The 17,120-nt window shown below is 32.2% G+C and overlaps 1 protein-coding gene across 2 annotated transcripts in view; it reads right to left on the minus strand.

The window, feature by feature from the left end:
• Window positions 1-975: 975 nt before the first annotated feature.
• LOC136026533 (calsyntenin-1-like) overlaps window positions 976-17,120 on the minus strand; it is a 241,190-nt gene continuing 225,045 nt past the window's right edge. For both annotated transcript variants that reach the window (XM_065703206.1, XM_065703207.1), the window contains exons 16-17: window positions 11,485-11,657; window positions 976-7,811 (exon numbers count right to left, since the gene is read on the minus strand). In XM_065703206.1, coding sequence (XP_065559278.1) covers window positions 7,626-7,811; window positions 11,485-11,657 — 359 coding nt within the window. In that variant the 3' untranslated portion in view covers window positions 976-7,625. The remainder of the gene's footprint in view (window positions 7,812-11,484; window positions 11,658-17,120) is intronic.

Genomic DNA, 17,120 nt, shown 5'->3' on the forward strand with positions numbered 1-17,120 from the left:
CCTGTCCTTTCTTCAAGAGGACACCTATCCTTTCTCCCTTTTACGAAGGAGAAAATAGGAGCATTAAATTGTAACTCTTGCCATGGATTAAAACTTCATTTTTCTTTTCGTCAATTTGCAAATTTTCAGCGAGACCTATCTGATTGATTATATACATAAATATATATATATATATATATATATATATATATATATATATATATATATATATATATATATATATATATATATATATATATATATATATATATACATACATACATATATATTCTCGAAAACATTACTATAATTTTTCCTGAAAATTTACATACAGCTATTTTCCGTTGTGAAAAAAGACCGAAATAGGTCATAACTTTAAAAAAAATTGTTAAGGGGCTTTAGTTAATTTGGAAATATTTTTGTGTGTGTGAATGACGTTAATAAAACATTGACATCTAATTCCCTAATGGTTTTACTTTCTACAGCAAACAAAATAGAATGGAATTGAAGTTGTTTTACGACAGAGATAACAAGCTGTATTTGTTTTCAACGAGCGAATCTAGGTCCCTGGTACTTTTTATATATAAAGTAATAATTTTGCCGAGTGACCCAAAACAGCATTGGCTCTTTTTGTCAAAAACATCATTATCAGTTCATCAGTTTCAATTCTTTTCGACCCATTCTTTACGTAAAAGAGGATTAGATGGAGGGTCTTAAGCCCAACAGCCTTTCAACTGTACTCCTAAAATAACCCTGAACGACCACTAATCGAAAGAGATGCAACATGCACGCATCTAATGTTAGGCAGAGACCTGGGAAGGAATTTATACCCTAGTCCTGCTTTAGTGTCTTTAATTAGGCAGATAATAATTTATATTCCCCAAAGAATGGCCTGATTCTTCTATCAATTCATATGATCAAACACCCATGCAGAAAATACAATAAGAAGAGAAAGTTCATCTTCAGGCATGAATACATTTGTTTTCATTCTACACCTATTTTGTAATATATTTATTTGTCACCAAAATGTTACAATACAATCATTATTACAATTCAAATTAATTACCAATTCAAAACACACGCTCAAAAATAGCTGCTGCAACAGGAATGATTTGTTTTCTGGTTAGATGAAAAAAAGCTTAAGACACAAAGTTTAAAACAGTAAAATAGATGGCAGGACGACAAAGATGCTATTTAGTAGTTGTGAAGACGAATTTTTTTTCCGTAAAAAGCTATCTTAATCCTTACAAAAGGAATAATTTTGTTAATTTAAGGCTATTTCACCGGAAGGGGGGGGGGGGGAGGCTTGAGGCTAGTAAAAAAAAAACATACATCCAACACTCTTTAACACAGAAAAAAAAGTTTTGGGTACTTGGATGTTAATGCATGCGCTGGAGAGAAAGTTGGGTCAGAGCAATACTCATATTTTAGTAATGAGCATATAAAGCATACCCATATTTAAGAGATTCCCAAGTGTTATCCCAATATTTCCGCTTAATTCACCTGCTTTTAGAATAAGAAATAAACCAGTACTCTCTCCAATACAAATAATTTAGACCCCCACCCATTCTATAATGATTTCCTACGTACAATTCAGACAGAATGAAAACATTGAAACCCTCTCCAGCACTAATTACTGGGCATTACATTTGGTAGAATTTCATCTAACTGAGCCATTTACAGTATTTATTTAGTGTCTTCATTAGAATACATGAAGTGTAACTACTTCACTAACAGAACCACCCAGTACCGAGGAGCCTTAATTCACTCCCCCTCTGTTATTTCACAATGAAGCCTTTTAAAAATAAAAAGGGCATTTACTCTTCAGTTTGCATCCCAAATGGCACCTCTGCAGTAAAACCCTTCAAAATCAAAACATAAAGCGAAAAACTACTATTCCAGGCAAGGGCATATCCAGGATTTTTGTTCTGGGCCAGGGGAGGGGGACTTTGTTTCTATGATTTGTTCAAAAAGTCCTTTGAATGGATTTTGTTACTTTTTGGAGAATCATATCATTGTTTTTTTGGCAGAGGGGGGGTGTTCAAACTTGGTAACCCCTTGTATACGGCTTGACTCCGGGAAATTACAGCTTGAAATAATTTGTAATCACAGATTCTTGTCAAATTCCTGCACTATCAAGAAAAGATAGTAATTTTCGGATTAGTAATTTAGTAAAACCCAGTTATTTGACTTAAACAACTTGGAATGCACTCAGATGGGCCATATAAATTTTATACCGTCGCACCCTACACTTCTAGGGGGGTAAATTAACTGAATAATGTTGAAATAATCGAAACTGATTCAGCAATTACTGAGGTTTTACCAATATAAGACTGTAAGGTCATTTGGTAGGAGGGGAGACATTTCTCACCAAGAAGTAAAAAATACTTGTAATTGAAGTAAAAGAGAGACAAAATTCATTAGAAACCGGCAAAAATGTTCTTTAGTTTGTACCAGGAAAATCTAGAGGCAAATTTACTACTCATGGTTCATGACCACTTCCTTGGGTCAACCAAAAGTTGTAAAACCATCAAAAAAGCACATAAAGGGTTTTGATTACAAAGGGTTGTTTATATTAACATTGAATTTATATAACATAAGAAATAAAACTCCGAAAAAGTAAGCATGCACTCATTTTAAGGACAATCAAACGAACACTTATAGTTTTTAAGGGATAAAAAGTAAGATTGATAAAAGTAAGAAATCTCTTCAGGTTGGATTAATTAACTTATTAAATGATTATTTCAATTTAGATTCATTTAAATTTTTGAACTATAATTTGTGAAATAGTAAACTAATTTACTAAGTAATTAAAACTTTACTAGTTAATCCTAAGTTTGGCCGCTGAGTTTCAAAAATGTTATAAGACATTTTTCGTGAAACTGAGAATTTTTATTCTCAGCGCCATCTATCAATTGGCTGAATCACTTTGCCTTTATTTTACTGGATTCCCAAGATAGTTGTATGTTTCTAAGGAAAATGTTAAGTAATTATATTACTACGTGAATAAAAACACAGGTAATATTCCTGCAATAATAATAATTTAATTTTAATCCAAAGAAGAAAATAAACCCATTTTTTAATAACATATATCACATGATAAATGAAATAAAACTAATTAACCATTCGTAGAGGATTAATCAACCTTTTTTCAATCACATAATTACATTTAATTACTTTCTTTTCTAAATATTTACTTCTGTGGAATCTTGTACTAATTAATAAATATAAGCGTTATATCCTTTCTTACTCTCAAATATAGTTATAAATTTCAGATTCTAATATTCATTTTTTGCTACCTATTTTATGAAACAAAAAATCTTAATAAAAAGGTCGCAATTAACCGTCGAAAAGCCCACAACACATTTTTTAGTTATTATGCCTTGAAACATAACACCTTTTGAGATACTGAGCTATGTTTGCCGTAAATTTGATGTAAAAAAAAAACAAAAAAAAAAAAACGTTTGCATAAACAAATGCCCATAAATAAATTTTTGGTATATTGCCTGTAAAACTGTTGTCAATATTTAGTTTTTTTTTGTAATTTCATAAAGATTTATGTCGCGAAACATAACACCTTTTGAATTATTGAGCTATGTTTACCACATACTTAATTAGAATTCTACTATTTAATAAGAACCAGAATTATACAGATTTAATAACTAATTACATTTAATTAATACTAGAAAATGGCTTTTTTTTAGAAACAATTAAGAGCATGTAAAGTTATTAAAAAACACTGCCCAGCGTTTCAGATATTAAAAAAAAAATCCAAGCTCTGATCGCAGATTTATTTACATTTTTCCCATTAAAAAATACTGTTAGACTACAAAAAACATAAAAAAAGAAAAATATAAAAAAATTAGTAATTAACTAGTAGGCTATTCAAATTAATATATAAATTTAAGTATGCACTGAATTGAGTTCCATTAAATTATTCGCATTTTTGATAAGTAAGACTTATTAAATATTACTTTGACAAATAAAAAGTATTTAAAGTCGTTCGATATGATAAAGGATAACCCTAGGTTGTCCATTTTTTTTGGTCAAACTGCTCAGATTTGATAAGGCAGTCTTACCATAGCTTATACAGCTTTAATAACAGATCCGAATAAATAACTGAAAACTGAAAGCCAGCCCCTACTTTCCCAAAAATATTAAAAAAAACTTTAAACTACCCATTTTCAACCGGAGAAAGATATATTCGGTTTTAATAAAACTTGAATCATAAGAAAGTGTGAATTTGTTTTTTGATTGAACAGAGCGGAATTTTCTTTTTGAAATTCAAGAAAGGACAGACCCTAAAATATTCTAGTATACCTTCCTGGAAAACACTAAAAATTAGATCAAAAGAAGTATTATCGAATAAATTGACTGGTTTCGAAGTTTCTAGTTGTGCTAAACATATTGATTGTAATTTGCGTACACAGGATGCACACCATTTATGCTGTATGTATATTGGAAAAACGGCGTTTAGCATTTTTTACGTAAAAAAGGTTGTCTACTGTAAGAGGGCGTTGTCACCATAGCACCTATATTAAAGGCGTAGTCCAAAATACTCTCTGGAGTAATTGAATGATACAATTTTTGCCTCCCCCAAACTTCCATTAATATTTGTTTGAAGGCTCACAGAGAATTAGGAAATTTATGTATGCACTGTCCTTCCACCTACGTAAAGATCTACTGGCCCTCCTTCACAATGGGTGATGTGCAAAGGCGTGGAGGGGGGAGTAGTTGCCCTCCGATCACTTTTGATTCTTAAAAAGCACTAGAACTTCCGATTTCCAATCAAATGATCCCTCTGAAGTTTATAAAGCGACCTCTTCCATATGAACAACCCTGCGAAAAAAAGATAAATAAATAATAAAAAATTGGAGCCATATTGCCTTTACTATAGGCATTGCCTCTGAAATATGCTTCACATATTTCAGTGTTTTTTCGATATTATACCCTCTCCCTAAATATCAGTCCCCTATTTAAAGGATTTCTGTATATTTTCCTGTCTCTAGCTATCTTCTGAATTAACTATTTTCTGAGTATACGAGATTTATGCTGTATGCACATTGGATAGACAGCTTTTAGCTTAACAATTAGTAAAAGATTATAGGTTCCTTTAGTTTAAACTACCTTCTCATTAGCTTTTCAAATAGTTGACATATTTAAGAGCCCCTATCAATTTTTACCAAAATTGCTTTGGAAGCATCCTATGGTGCTGGGAAAATTTACTAAGGTTTGCTTTCTCTTTGAGACGGTCAGCCGACACTGACATCCGTAAACTAACCCTTACAGTATCGAGCGTCATTAAGTCATTTAACAAAAGCAGTTTCCGCTCTTTGAGCGCTTTGTTTATAATAACATTCTATAACTCTTTTTTTCCCTCAAGTTATAATGAGCTTCTACTAATGAATGCCTTAAAGGGGTTAAATTTGGTTAATTAAGTGAAAGAAGTTAATATTTTAGAGATTAATTGAACATTAAATTCTTGAAGCCTGAATCTAACAAAGTTTTGATCCAAGAGTAAAGAAGGTAATAATTTAATAAGATATCAGAGAAATGGAATAAAGCACATTTTTAAACTGAAAAATGCTGAGAAAAAAATCATTTATTTAAATCGTTTTTTCGATTAAGTGGTGCACCATTAAGAAACTTCTGTGACCTAGCCTCATATCTAAGATCAACAATTTTTCTCCCGTATTTTCTGTAGTATTTTTTACGGCAGGTGCTATGGTAATGCTAACAAATGCTACTTTCATTTGCCAAAAAAAACTCGACGTCAGGGACGAATCCAGGGGGTAGTTTTAGAGGATATGCCCCCTTCCCTCAGTCGAAAGTTGCACTAATTATAGGGCGGAGTAGCGAAAAATACCAGTGGAGCAGCCAAGGTCATATTTAGAGGGGGGAGGTTTAGGGGGTTTGAACCCCCCCCCCCCCCGACAGTTTTGTCTAACACGTAAAAAACGTAACAAAAAAGGATATAAACAATTTTTTATGCGTTTTTTAGTTTTTCTGTGTCTCCTCCCCCCGAAAAAACCCTTGAGTGAAAAAATACCCCCAAGAAAAATCCTTGATACAGCCTTGGGAGTATCCCAAGTAAAGTTGGTGCCCCTCCCAAACATTAATCCTTTTTGACCCTTGTTCGACGCATTCTACTCAAACAGTAGTTAGTTATTTCAAACTCCCGAAAAATTATTAATTTCAGACGATGGTCACCAGAAATGATTGAGTTCAATTAAATAAATTAACTATTCAACTGCCATCTTAATATTCAAGTTTTGGGGGGCACTGGGAGCCACTGCATATGGAAGTCGTTATCCTTACAAACTGAATTCATTTTTGCTATTTTTTGTAAGATATATGGATGCAGAAGTTTCCACTTGATCAATTCAAAGTACTTCTATTAAAAGTACCAAATGTCAATCTATCTATTAAAATTAATCTTTAGTATAGATTTTATTTATAGATTTTGGTATAGATTAAATTTGGTTACAGAATTTTGATTTGGGGAAAACTGAGCGTGGGACGGGGCCTAGGTGCCCTCCAATTTTTTTGGTCAATTAAAAAGGGCACTAGAACTTTTCATTTCCATTAGAATGAGCCCTCTTGGGTTCATTCGGAAATTTAATTTAATTCGGAAATTTGGGCTCATTTGGAATTTAAATAAATCTATACCAAAAATTAATCTTATTAATCTTTACCAAAAAATCTATACCAAATTTAATCTATCTATTAAAAGTACCAAATGTCCTTGGTACGTTTTATTGGCCTATGGTATGAACTGCAAAAAAAAAAAAAAAAATCATTTACACCCTTTAGATCAACCAAATACACTGTAGCAAGAGTTCTTCAGATGATGCCCGTGGAAATAGCTACACACACCCTTCTCCCACTACCTGGAAGGCAAGAGATAGTAATTTTTTTTTTTTTTAGCTCTTTTCCTATTGAAAGTGTAATTTAAAGTTTTCTATGGACAGGTTTAAGTGGCTGAAGGTTTTCTCATTATTTAGGTGAAGGTTTTCTCGTTATATCAAACTATACTAAAATTCATTCAAAGTTAAATCAAAATCATGTACGATACAATAATCCAAATAATGTGTGGGAAAAACATAAACTCTTTCTTTTTTTACAAAGGGAAATCAAATTGTTAAACCAAGTTGAACTAAAACTTTACACCGATTCTCAAAGGACGAAATAAAATGAAATATCACATTTTCAGTGATTAGAAATTTAACAATATAAAAGAAATTCTAACAATCAAAACAATAAAGAACTCAAAATTTGGATGGATAATGTTCTAAGAAAAAAGAAGAAGAAAAACCCAACACTAAAGACATACTGGCAAAATGATGACAAAAATTCGCCCTTAAACCGTCTCTAAGTTATAATTAAAATAATTATAATTAAAATTCTATAATTATAATTAATTATAATAATTATAATTAATTAATATTTTAATATTAATTATAATTATTAATAATTAATTAATTAATTAATTAATATTAATTATAATTAATAATTATTAATTATAATTAATAATTATAATTAATAAATAATTATAATTAAAATTCAAGCTTAACACTGCCACCAAATGATCAAAGAACACAATAAAATGAAAATACTGATTTGTCAAAATATGATTGTTATAAAAATTAGAGGGATTGATCCCACTCTAAATCCTTAGATTGTGTGATATGGTCAACGCGAAAATCGTCATCGTCGTCATCATCAAAGTCATAATCATCACTGCTATCATTACTGTCTGATGCCGAATCATCAGCAACTTCTGGTACTTGAGCAACTACCGTCATGGTTGCTTTCTCATTAGAATCTAATGCCTAAAAATAAGGGAATCATAAACAAACAGACAAAGATGAATGCATAGACAGAAAAAGAGAGAATAATAAATAGGCAAAGTGAGAAGGAATAAATAGAGGAGAAAGAAAGCATATTAAAAAGAAAAATAATTTCTGGTACTATAGCTAACACTATCTCGATTGCTTTATCGGTATAATCTAATGCGTAAAAAACAAACGAATCATAAATAGATAAAGAAGGACGAAAGAATAAATAGAGACAAAGATGGGGCAATACAAAGTGGAAATAAGAAGAAATAAATACATGAGAATGATATCAGAAGATTCGGAAGTTGTACAATTTAAGATTTCAGGTTTTGTGCTTTTCTTTCATTTTTAGGAAAAGAACGACGTAAATATGGCGATTTATTTTAGTGAAGGCGTGCTGGTTGACCCGAGTATTTGTCAGATTAATGTCCCCTTTCCCTAAATTTCTTATGATCACATGGCAGACAATTATAAATTGCAAAAGTAATTCACCTTTAACCTGACTTGACTGTGTGATTAAAATTAGGCATTTTGACTGCAAAGAATAAGTCAACTTTCCTCAGTTGCTCAGAACAAATTATTAACAGACTAAAATTAGACCCTGCGTTCTCTTCCACCAATCACTATTTTGGTAGATTATGCAAACAGGTCGTGGAAATTCCCGATTGGTCGCTAGCACCATGTTATGGCAATTGGAGTGCGTTATTTTTCGCATTACTGCATATTTTTAACCCTGTTTCCTGGCCAGGGTCGTAGATACCGTAAGATTACAATTTGGTTTAATTTCGGATTACTGAACCCCAAGTTTTATTATCCTTTGGCAGGGATGATACCAAGGAGCTACCATATCAGGGATCAAAGGGGGGAGGTCACCTCCAGGCATAATTTCCGCTCAGTTATAACCATGTACGTACACCTCTACTCTAGCCTGACTACAGAGCGAAGTAGTCGAAGATAGTTTTTAAGACATGCCAAGAGGCGGTAGTAACTATCGGGAACAATCTCAATCCCAAGATTTTCCCGATAGTTTCAGGCTTTAGATACTAGCCTACAATTATAGCCTATAGCTATTCTCGTTTGGATAGTGTGTAAGTCCATTGGTAAGTTTGTATATTTATCCAACAATGAAGCAAGCAGTGGTTTTAGCAGTCAAAAACTGCATTTCAAGAGCTTTGTTTCACCTATTTAGTGAAACAGTACCCTGTTTCACCACTACCAGGAGCTTACCCTCCTAATGATAGTGCTGCACCTACTACGCCGAAAGAAAAAAAAAATGATAGAATAAAAAATATAAACAAACAACGAATAACAAATAGAGCAAGCAAAAAGAAATCAACATGGAGAATAATATTAATTTACAAGGAGATAGAATATTAGCTAGTACTAAAGCTACGGCTGTCAATTTTACTTTGTCCTTGCGTTTGGAAACACAAAATAAAGGAATAATGAATAGAAATAAAAATAGAAGAGAAAAAGAAGGATAGCTTCCGATACTAGAGCTATCACTTTCACGAATACCGCGTTATTAGATTCTACAGCCGAAAAATCGATGAGTCATACACAAAAAAAAAACGATAAACAAAAATAGAAAAAAAGATGGAAGAATAATCTGCGAGAGAAAAAAGAATTAAAAACGGCAATCTGATAAATGGAATAGATATAGAATAGCTTCTCGTACTAGAACTACGACTGTCATGGTTGCTAAGTCTATGGTTGCTAAGCTTTGTCCATGGTTGCTAACTCTAAAGCCCAAAAATAAAATAGTCATAAACAAACAGAAAATGATGGAGGAATATATATAGATAAAGATAGAAAAATGAACAGCGAAATACAAAGGAGTAAAAACAAGAGAATTACAACAGATCAAAAACATAAGAAGAAACATTTCTGGGTACTAGGACTATACCTATCATGGTAAGATTCTAAAGCCTAAAAATCAAGGCATCCTAAACAAGCAGACAACAATAAAGGAAGGGATAGAATCAAGGATAGAAAATAAATAGTGTGAGGAGAAGGGACAAAAACGAGACAACTACACAAAACTAAACATATATACAAGAGTAGTTTCTGGTACTAAAGCTACAACTGTCAAAGTCACTTTGTCATAAGGTTCTAAAAACTAGCAATCAACAGATCTAATAAAAGCAGAGAAAAATAGAAGAAGGAAGAGAAATAATGATAGAAGAATAAATAGCGAGACAAGAAACGAAGAAAAACGGGAAAATGATGGTAGACAAGTTTGAATCCAGGATATTGTTTGGGAAGTTTTTATAAAAAAAATCATTAAAACACATAAAAAATTTGTTTAAATGCATTTTTACAAGTCGGATAAAATGTTTTTGGACGGGGGGGGGGGGGTAGGTTAATCCCAGTAAACCTCATACGGCCTTGATGGTAGATTAAATAAGTGTAAAATAACTTCAGCTACTAGAGCTACAACTGTCATGGTCGCTTTTTTTATTAGATTATTAAGCCTAGAAATAAAGGAATTGTAAGCAAATAGAGAATGATAGAGAAATAACAGGAAATAAGGATAGAACAACAAATTTTGAGAGCAAAGGGAGTCAACACATGTGAGAATGAGAGCAAATACGAAGATATAGAAGATTAATTTCTGGTACTAGAGCAATAACAACCGTGGTTGGCTGATGCTAAAAAAAAATATTTGGCATAAATACTGAGAGTAAAAAGGGATAAAATCATCTTCATCTAGAGATTTTTGGCCATAAGTTCCTAACTGTCCTGTTTTTAGTCGATTTCTGGGCTCCCTAACACTCTTCCCATCTCCAAAAATATATAGTTGCCTTGGCATTTTAGTCCCCCGAAAATGTAAACAATGGACAATTTGCAAAACGACTGCTATGGTGGGATGGACCATTTTATCCTTGTATACGTATCCACATCTGGAAATTATGATCCAATGTCATGGAGAGTTCCAACAGGTACCAAGGGGCAAAAATGGTCCGAGAGAGACGAGGGGGCGCTGGTTGCTCTAAAAACACTGTTAAACCATGAAAAGAACACCAGAAATTTCAATTTTGAATGAGATGAGCCCCCTCCCAAGTTTCTATGACTTCTTTAGTAGAAAGTAGCCCCGACAAATGCATGGGAGGCGCTTCACTCTTCTAACGAACCGTCGAAAAGCAACCAGGTTTTTCTCGTTTTAAAAAAAAACTATCACTATATTTTATTGAAAGAAGAATAAAAAAAGAAGTACAATAATTGAACGTCTCGTCGCTTAAGGTTTTTCCAAGAGATTCCGTTTGAACAAACCGTCTGAATTTATTACAGTCAAACTACCTTCTGCTTTGAATACTTGCTTCTTCTATTGAAGGTAAAATCATCCAATTTGTCATCTTGACAGGAATGAATCATAAAGGGATGTTACAATATTCAAATATAAAACTTTGAAAAATGTTTTTTTGAATGTTTTATGAAAATAATTCCAATAAAATAGAGTTATTTTAACAATAAAGTTTTGAAAATGTGGCTTACTAGAGATGGAGCTTGTTTATTTTACCAGCTCCTACTCTAATTTCTAAGCACTCCCTTAATAACGTTTAGGAGCAACACCAACTCCAGAACTAGCATTTTTTTTGGGCTTGGACACTTTAATATTGGGTCAATTTAAATAAACTTTCTTCACGTAAGTTTAGAAAGAACCAACCTCTAAGGGATTCACAGTGATATTTAGTGCCATGTCATCCCATGCCATTTCAGACTCTGCATTGGCTTCATCTTTAGCCCTCTTCTGGGCGGCCCGAACACGGACAACCCCGAGTGTTATCATCAATATGAGGAAACTGGCACAAACAATTACTACAATGGTAACCGCATGACCTACAAGATCAAATATCTTTAATTTTTAGGTAAAAGATGGGAAAGCAAGCGCGAGAGAGAGAGAAAGAGAGAAAGAGAGAAAGAGAGAGAGAGAGAGAGAGAGAGAGAGAGAGAGAGAGAGAGAGAGAGAGAGAGTTAGCGATACTAAACCACGTTAGTTAAGGATTTATTCTAATCCAGGCATTTATTTAAATGATACCGGATCCGTATCTATAACATGAAAATAAAAGCTCCAGCTTAACTCAATTGTTTCATTGACTGCTGTGAAAACTGTATTCATTTTTCAATTTTCTTTAATGCTTCAAAACTATCTTCATAAACATGTCTTCGAAAATAAATATAATTGTAAAATAATATCTTAAATTGTAACATATCTATCCTAAGGTTACCTTGGCTGGTGGTGGATAGGTCTGATAACAGCCAAGACAGTAGACTATACAATATAGACATCTGTAACCCTTTTCGCTCATAATCTTACTACAGTTTCAGTGTTTGTTTTGAGGTTGGTTTTTATATTGTCCTTTGGACTTTTATCTCTATTTTCCGTTATTCTGCACTGAGGACAGTTGAGCCAAGGTCTCGACCGAAACGTTTGAATACTTTTTCTGCTTTTTTTTAACAGACTGTTATTGTCCTCGTTTCTCTCATTTTTGCGATTTTTTCATTTTTTCATGATTAGCCAGTGTGGTTTGTCAATAGCTATATGATTTATCTCAAATAATTTTTTATTCTTTTATTATCATTATCATTTACTTACATTATTAATCTTTTTAGTTTTTATTTGATTAAATTTTTTATTAAAACGAAAATTCTTTCATTATTGAAATATGAAGTTCCTTTTTTAACCCTTTTTACGTGGTTACCACTATTTACGTCTTTTATTATTATTACTGATTTCTTTTATTATTCATCTTTTCGATTTTTTCGTTTTATTAAATTTAACTATATTTCATTTTCACTGTCCTTGGTACTTCAAATTTAAGAGCATAATTCAAAAGCAGAGGATTATTCAGTTATAATAATAATAAAGTGGTAAAGATAATAAAAGGCAATGACTTTACGAGTGGAAACACAAAACAATAGAAGAAGAGAGAATATGGATCTTTTCTTATTCTAGGTAATAGAATAGCTTCGATCTAATAACTAAACAGGGTTCAAGAGATGTGTGAACATATTCCAATTAATTTATTATCATTTACTCTCATTTTATCATATTTTTACTTCCTTCTTTTTAAGCGTCGGAATATTTACTCTCCTTAACATATTCCCTTCATTGTTATTTTTATTCATTTTTTTTCCCAAGGTGTTACGTCCTGTTTAACACAAAAGCATGCGGCCATAAAATTACTGAAGCCATTTTATGATTTTAAGAGCACAAGGGCCTATAGTGCTACCTCCTTTTAAATCTAAGCACAGAAGGGACTGGCTTTCTTGTAAAGCATCGTTTAGAATGAAACTAATAGCAATCAATTAATGATACTATCGATGATACTAGGATTCTGGAGTGCACCCAGAATGAAAATGGCAAATAGAAAATGGAACAATATTTTTCTTTTTAGACAGCAAGTAATCTCAGAGAGATCCTATTTACACGAAAAATGCGATCCTTGACATTTACTGCTCAATATCTTCACAGCCATTTCAAAGCAAAAAGTGATAGTAGAAGAAAAACATAAAAAATACGAATGTGAAAAGCAAGTTAAAAAGAGTTAAAACGCAAAAGCACAGTGCAATAATTGAGGAGCTAAGAGGTTAAACGTAAAAGGCAAGTAGAAAAATTAAAAAGCATAGAGACATAAGCATAAAAAGGCCAAATATAAAAGGCAAGTAGAAAAGTCAAATTAGTTAAAGCAAAAGTACATAGATAGAGGAGCAAAATGGTTAAAAATAAAAGCATAGATCAATAGTAGAAGAGCATAGAGGTAAAAGAATATAAGGCCTGAGTGTAAAAGGTACGTGCATAAGTTAAAATATGATTAAAGGCAAAAGCAAGAGTTGGTGGCAACGAACTGTAAGTAAGGAGCGACCCGCCTTAATAGTAATCAAAACTCTAAAAAATTGAATTTTGATACCAATAGATACATCAAAAGGATCTGATTTTTATGCTGATTCTAACATATTTTAAATATGTACCCTACTGTAGAGGTTTCAAGTTCCTATCTAAAAAAAAATGAAGAATTTTATATTTTTGCCAGAAGAAAGCTCACGGATGCGTGTTTATTTTTTTTTGTTTTCTTTTTGGGTTTTTCCCAGGGGTGGTCGTATTGACCAGGGTTGAGCGTATGGTCCTAGAATGTCATTCTTAAAATCTGGAATAAAATTCGAACTTTAGCATAAAAAGCGAGGTATTGACGAGGGACGAACCCCCTCATATACATAATAATTTCTGTTCGTTTTAAGTTTTAATACTGCTCCTAACTTTCAGTTGAAAAAACTTTAATTTGTTTTTGTTTTTTATAATTTTTTTTGTTTCTCTATTTTTTGTTTCTTATAACAAATCAAAAGAGTGTTGGCTATTTTCTACGAGGGGAGGTTTGTCCATGGGGAGTATATTACGGGGGTTAGGGGGTAAACACCAGCCACCATCAAATATCATAGAAAGAATATTTTATTTTTCAGGTCAACTTGAGCAGGTATGGACTAAATTCAAGAATATTATTTGTGTCAGGATTGAAATTTGATGAAAAAAAATTCGCTGACGTACAAATAGCAAGCCAAATTGTGGATTCTCATAGAAAAGACCGTATAAGTATAAAAAAAATGCACGAATTGGTTTCTGTCAACAGAAAACGATCAGGAATTAATTTATGAAAACTTTTTCCATGAAACAAGTTTGTCAAAGAAAAGTAAAGAACTCTATTAAACCAGAAATGAGCAGAAATAAATTAAAATAACCTTCAACATAAGAATATAATTTGCGCTTTATTGAAAAAACAAACAATGGATTGTGGAATGTCTATTTAATGTAATATACATATATTTATTCCTTAAAGTTTCAAGAGTTTTTTTTTTACAGTCAAAAAGTGAAAACATTTAAAATATATTTTTTTCAGTAAAGTGCAAATTGTGTTCTTGTCTTTTTGCTCGTTTTGAGTTTGATTCGGTTATTTATAATAATTTATGTTAGTTTCGCGTTTCATTTATGATGGTGTTCTGTGGAATTGTTCTGTGGGATGGTGTTCATTTATGATGGTGTTTATGTGGTGTTCTGCACTTGGAAGATTATTTGACTTTACTTTCCTTTGAAAAGCCCTTTTTTGGGGAAAAAGTTTTTTTAATTAATTAATAATAAAAATTTTCCGACTTCTACTCATAGTATACTGCTATAGGTTCTTTTCCATTAACCTTATCACACCTTTAACTTCTGTGCTCTTCTACTGTTAGTCTATGTTTTATAGCTTTAAATGTTATTAACCTACATTTAACGTTTCTACTTACCTTTTACATTTGACCTTGTTGTACTTTTACCTCATCGGTATTCAGTTATAATTATAGTAATTTAATTAGAATAGTTTTACAAATCTTTTAGATCCTATTGCGATATTAAATAGGAGTTTTTTTCTTCTAATTTTTAATGAAAATTATTTTAGTCTCTACTCTTTGTATATGGATGTATGCTTTTTTTCTTTTACCTCTTTACACTTTTTCATCTGTGCTCTACTAACGTTAGTTTATGGTTTTATCTCTAACCTCTTTACTCCTGCATTATTGCATTTTGCTTTTGCTTTTAACTTCTTATTAACTTTTCTACTTGCCTTTCACATTTAACTTTTTTTTTGCATTTTCCTCAGTGCTGGTGTATTATTACTTCCTTTGACCTCTTTGCTCCTCAGTTGCTCCTATATATGCTTTTGCCGTTGATTGGTATTAACTGACTTTTTACAATCGACCTTTTTTCCATTTTCCTCTTTGCTCTTCTATAATTGCTCTATAATTTTACTTTCAACCGCTTTGCTCCTCTATTGCTCCTATCTGTTTGTTTTAGTCTTGCAACCTATATTTAACTTTTCTACTTGCCTTTTACATTTGGCCTTCTTATGCTTATATCTCTATGTTCTTCTGCTATTACTCTATACTTTTGCGTTTTAATCTCTATACACCTGAATAATTACATTGTGCTTTTGCCTTTAATCTCATTAGCTTTTTTACTTGCCTATAACCGCCGTTTACCCCCTCCCGTAATATCCCCCAACCCCGCGGAAAATATCCCCCTCGAGGAAAACAGCCCACACTCTTTTGATATCAAATAAAAAACAAAAATTAAATAAAAGTTTTTCTACTGAAAGTAAGGAGCAACAGTAAAACTTAAAACAAACAGAACTTATTATGTATACGAGGAAGTTCTCCCCTCGTTAATACCTCGCTCTTTATGCTTAAGTTTGAATATAATTCCAGTTTTTTTTAAGAATGACCTTTGAATCTTAAAGGCCGTTTAATTAGAATAAAAAACTCTTTTGAAAGTACTAAAAATACTTTAGCGTAAAGAGCAAGGTATTGACGAGGCAAACCCCCAAATATACATAATAGTCTCTGTTTGTTTTAAGTTTTAATATTGCTCCTTACTTTCAGTTGAAAATTTTTTTTCATCTAATTTCAGGTTACAGGAGCTTGAAGCCTCTAAAGTAGGGTATAATCTAAAGTAAAGTACTCTAAAGTAAGGGTATAATCAAAGTAGGGTATAATAGGGTAAAATCAGCATAAAAATCCAATTCTACTATGCTGAGCAAAATAACTGTCAAAAAAATTTGACTGGCTGTGTTTGGAAAACAAATGGGCTTGGAAGGAGGGCTGCTTGCCCTAAAACCGGTTTAAACTCTTAAAAATGGCGCTACGCTTTTTGATTTAGTTCAGCATCTGCCTAAATTTTTCTTAACAGCATCACGTTATTACCCAAAGCTTGCGTAGTAGCAATGGTTGTATAAGGATTTATAACAGTATGCGCATAGCACCTTTGATTTCTTCATCATCCCCGTCAACACACGCTAAAGGTTTTAACTTAATACCATCAACCGTTCTTGAAGCATTTCTGATACATTCTCTTAACAACCTTTGCGGGTATAGTATGTTTCGACTTAGTTCCATACAGTTTCAATATTTTTCAATTTTTCTAATTAATATCCTTAGTTTTGATATCAGCAATAGTGGTAGTAGTAATCTATTGTAGCAGTAGCAATAGTATGGGTAGAAACAATCGCAATAAGATTTAAATGTTTATTTTTGAAGCCATGTTAGTTTCAACCTCACATTCCGAACTGTTCCTAAGACATTGCTGTTACGCCCTTTTGACAACCTGCATACATATAGTATGTTGTGATTACGTTCATTTCCTTCCCTAAAAAAAAAATCCTCACGTTCATATCCGTAGGCATAGTTGTAATAGCAGTAATAGTAATAGTATTTGTATTACTATTAGTAGCATCAACAGTAATAGCGATTGTACTAGCAGCAGCAGCAGCAGTAGTA

The sequence above is a fragment of the Artemia franciscana genome, chromosome 4 (genome assembly GCF_032884065.1).
Source record: "Artemia franciscana chromosome 4, ASM3288406v1, whole genome shotgun sequence".
Taxonomy (NCBI): Eukaryota; Metazoa; Arthropoda; class Branchiopoda; order Anostraca; family Artemiidae; genus Artemia; species Artemia franciscana.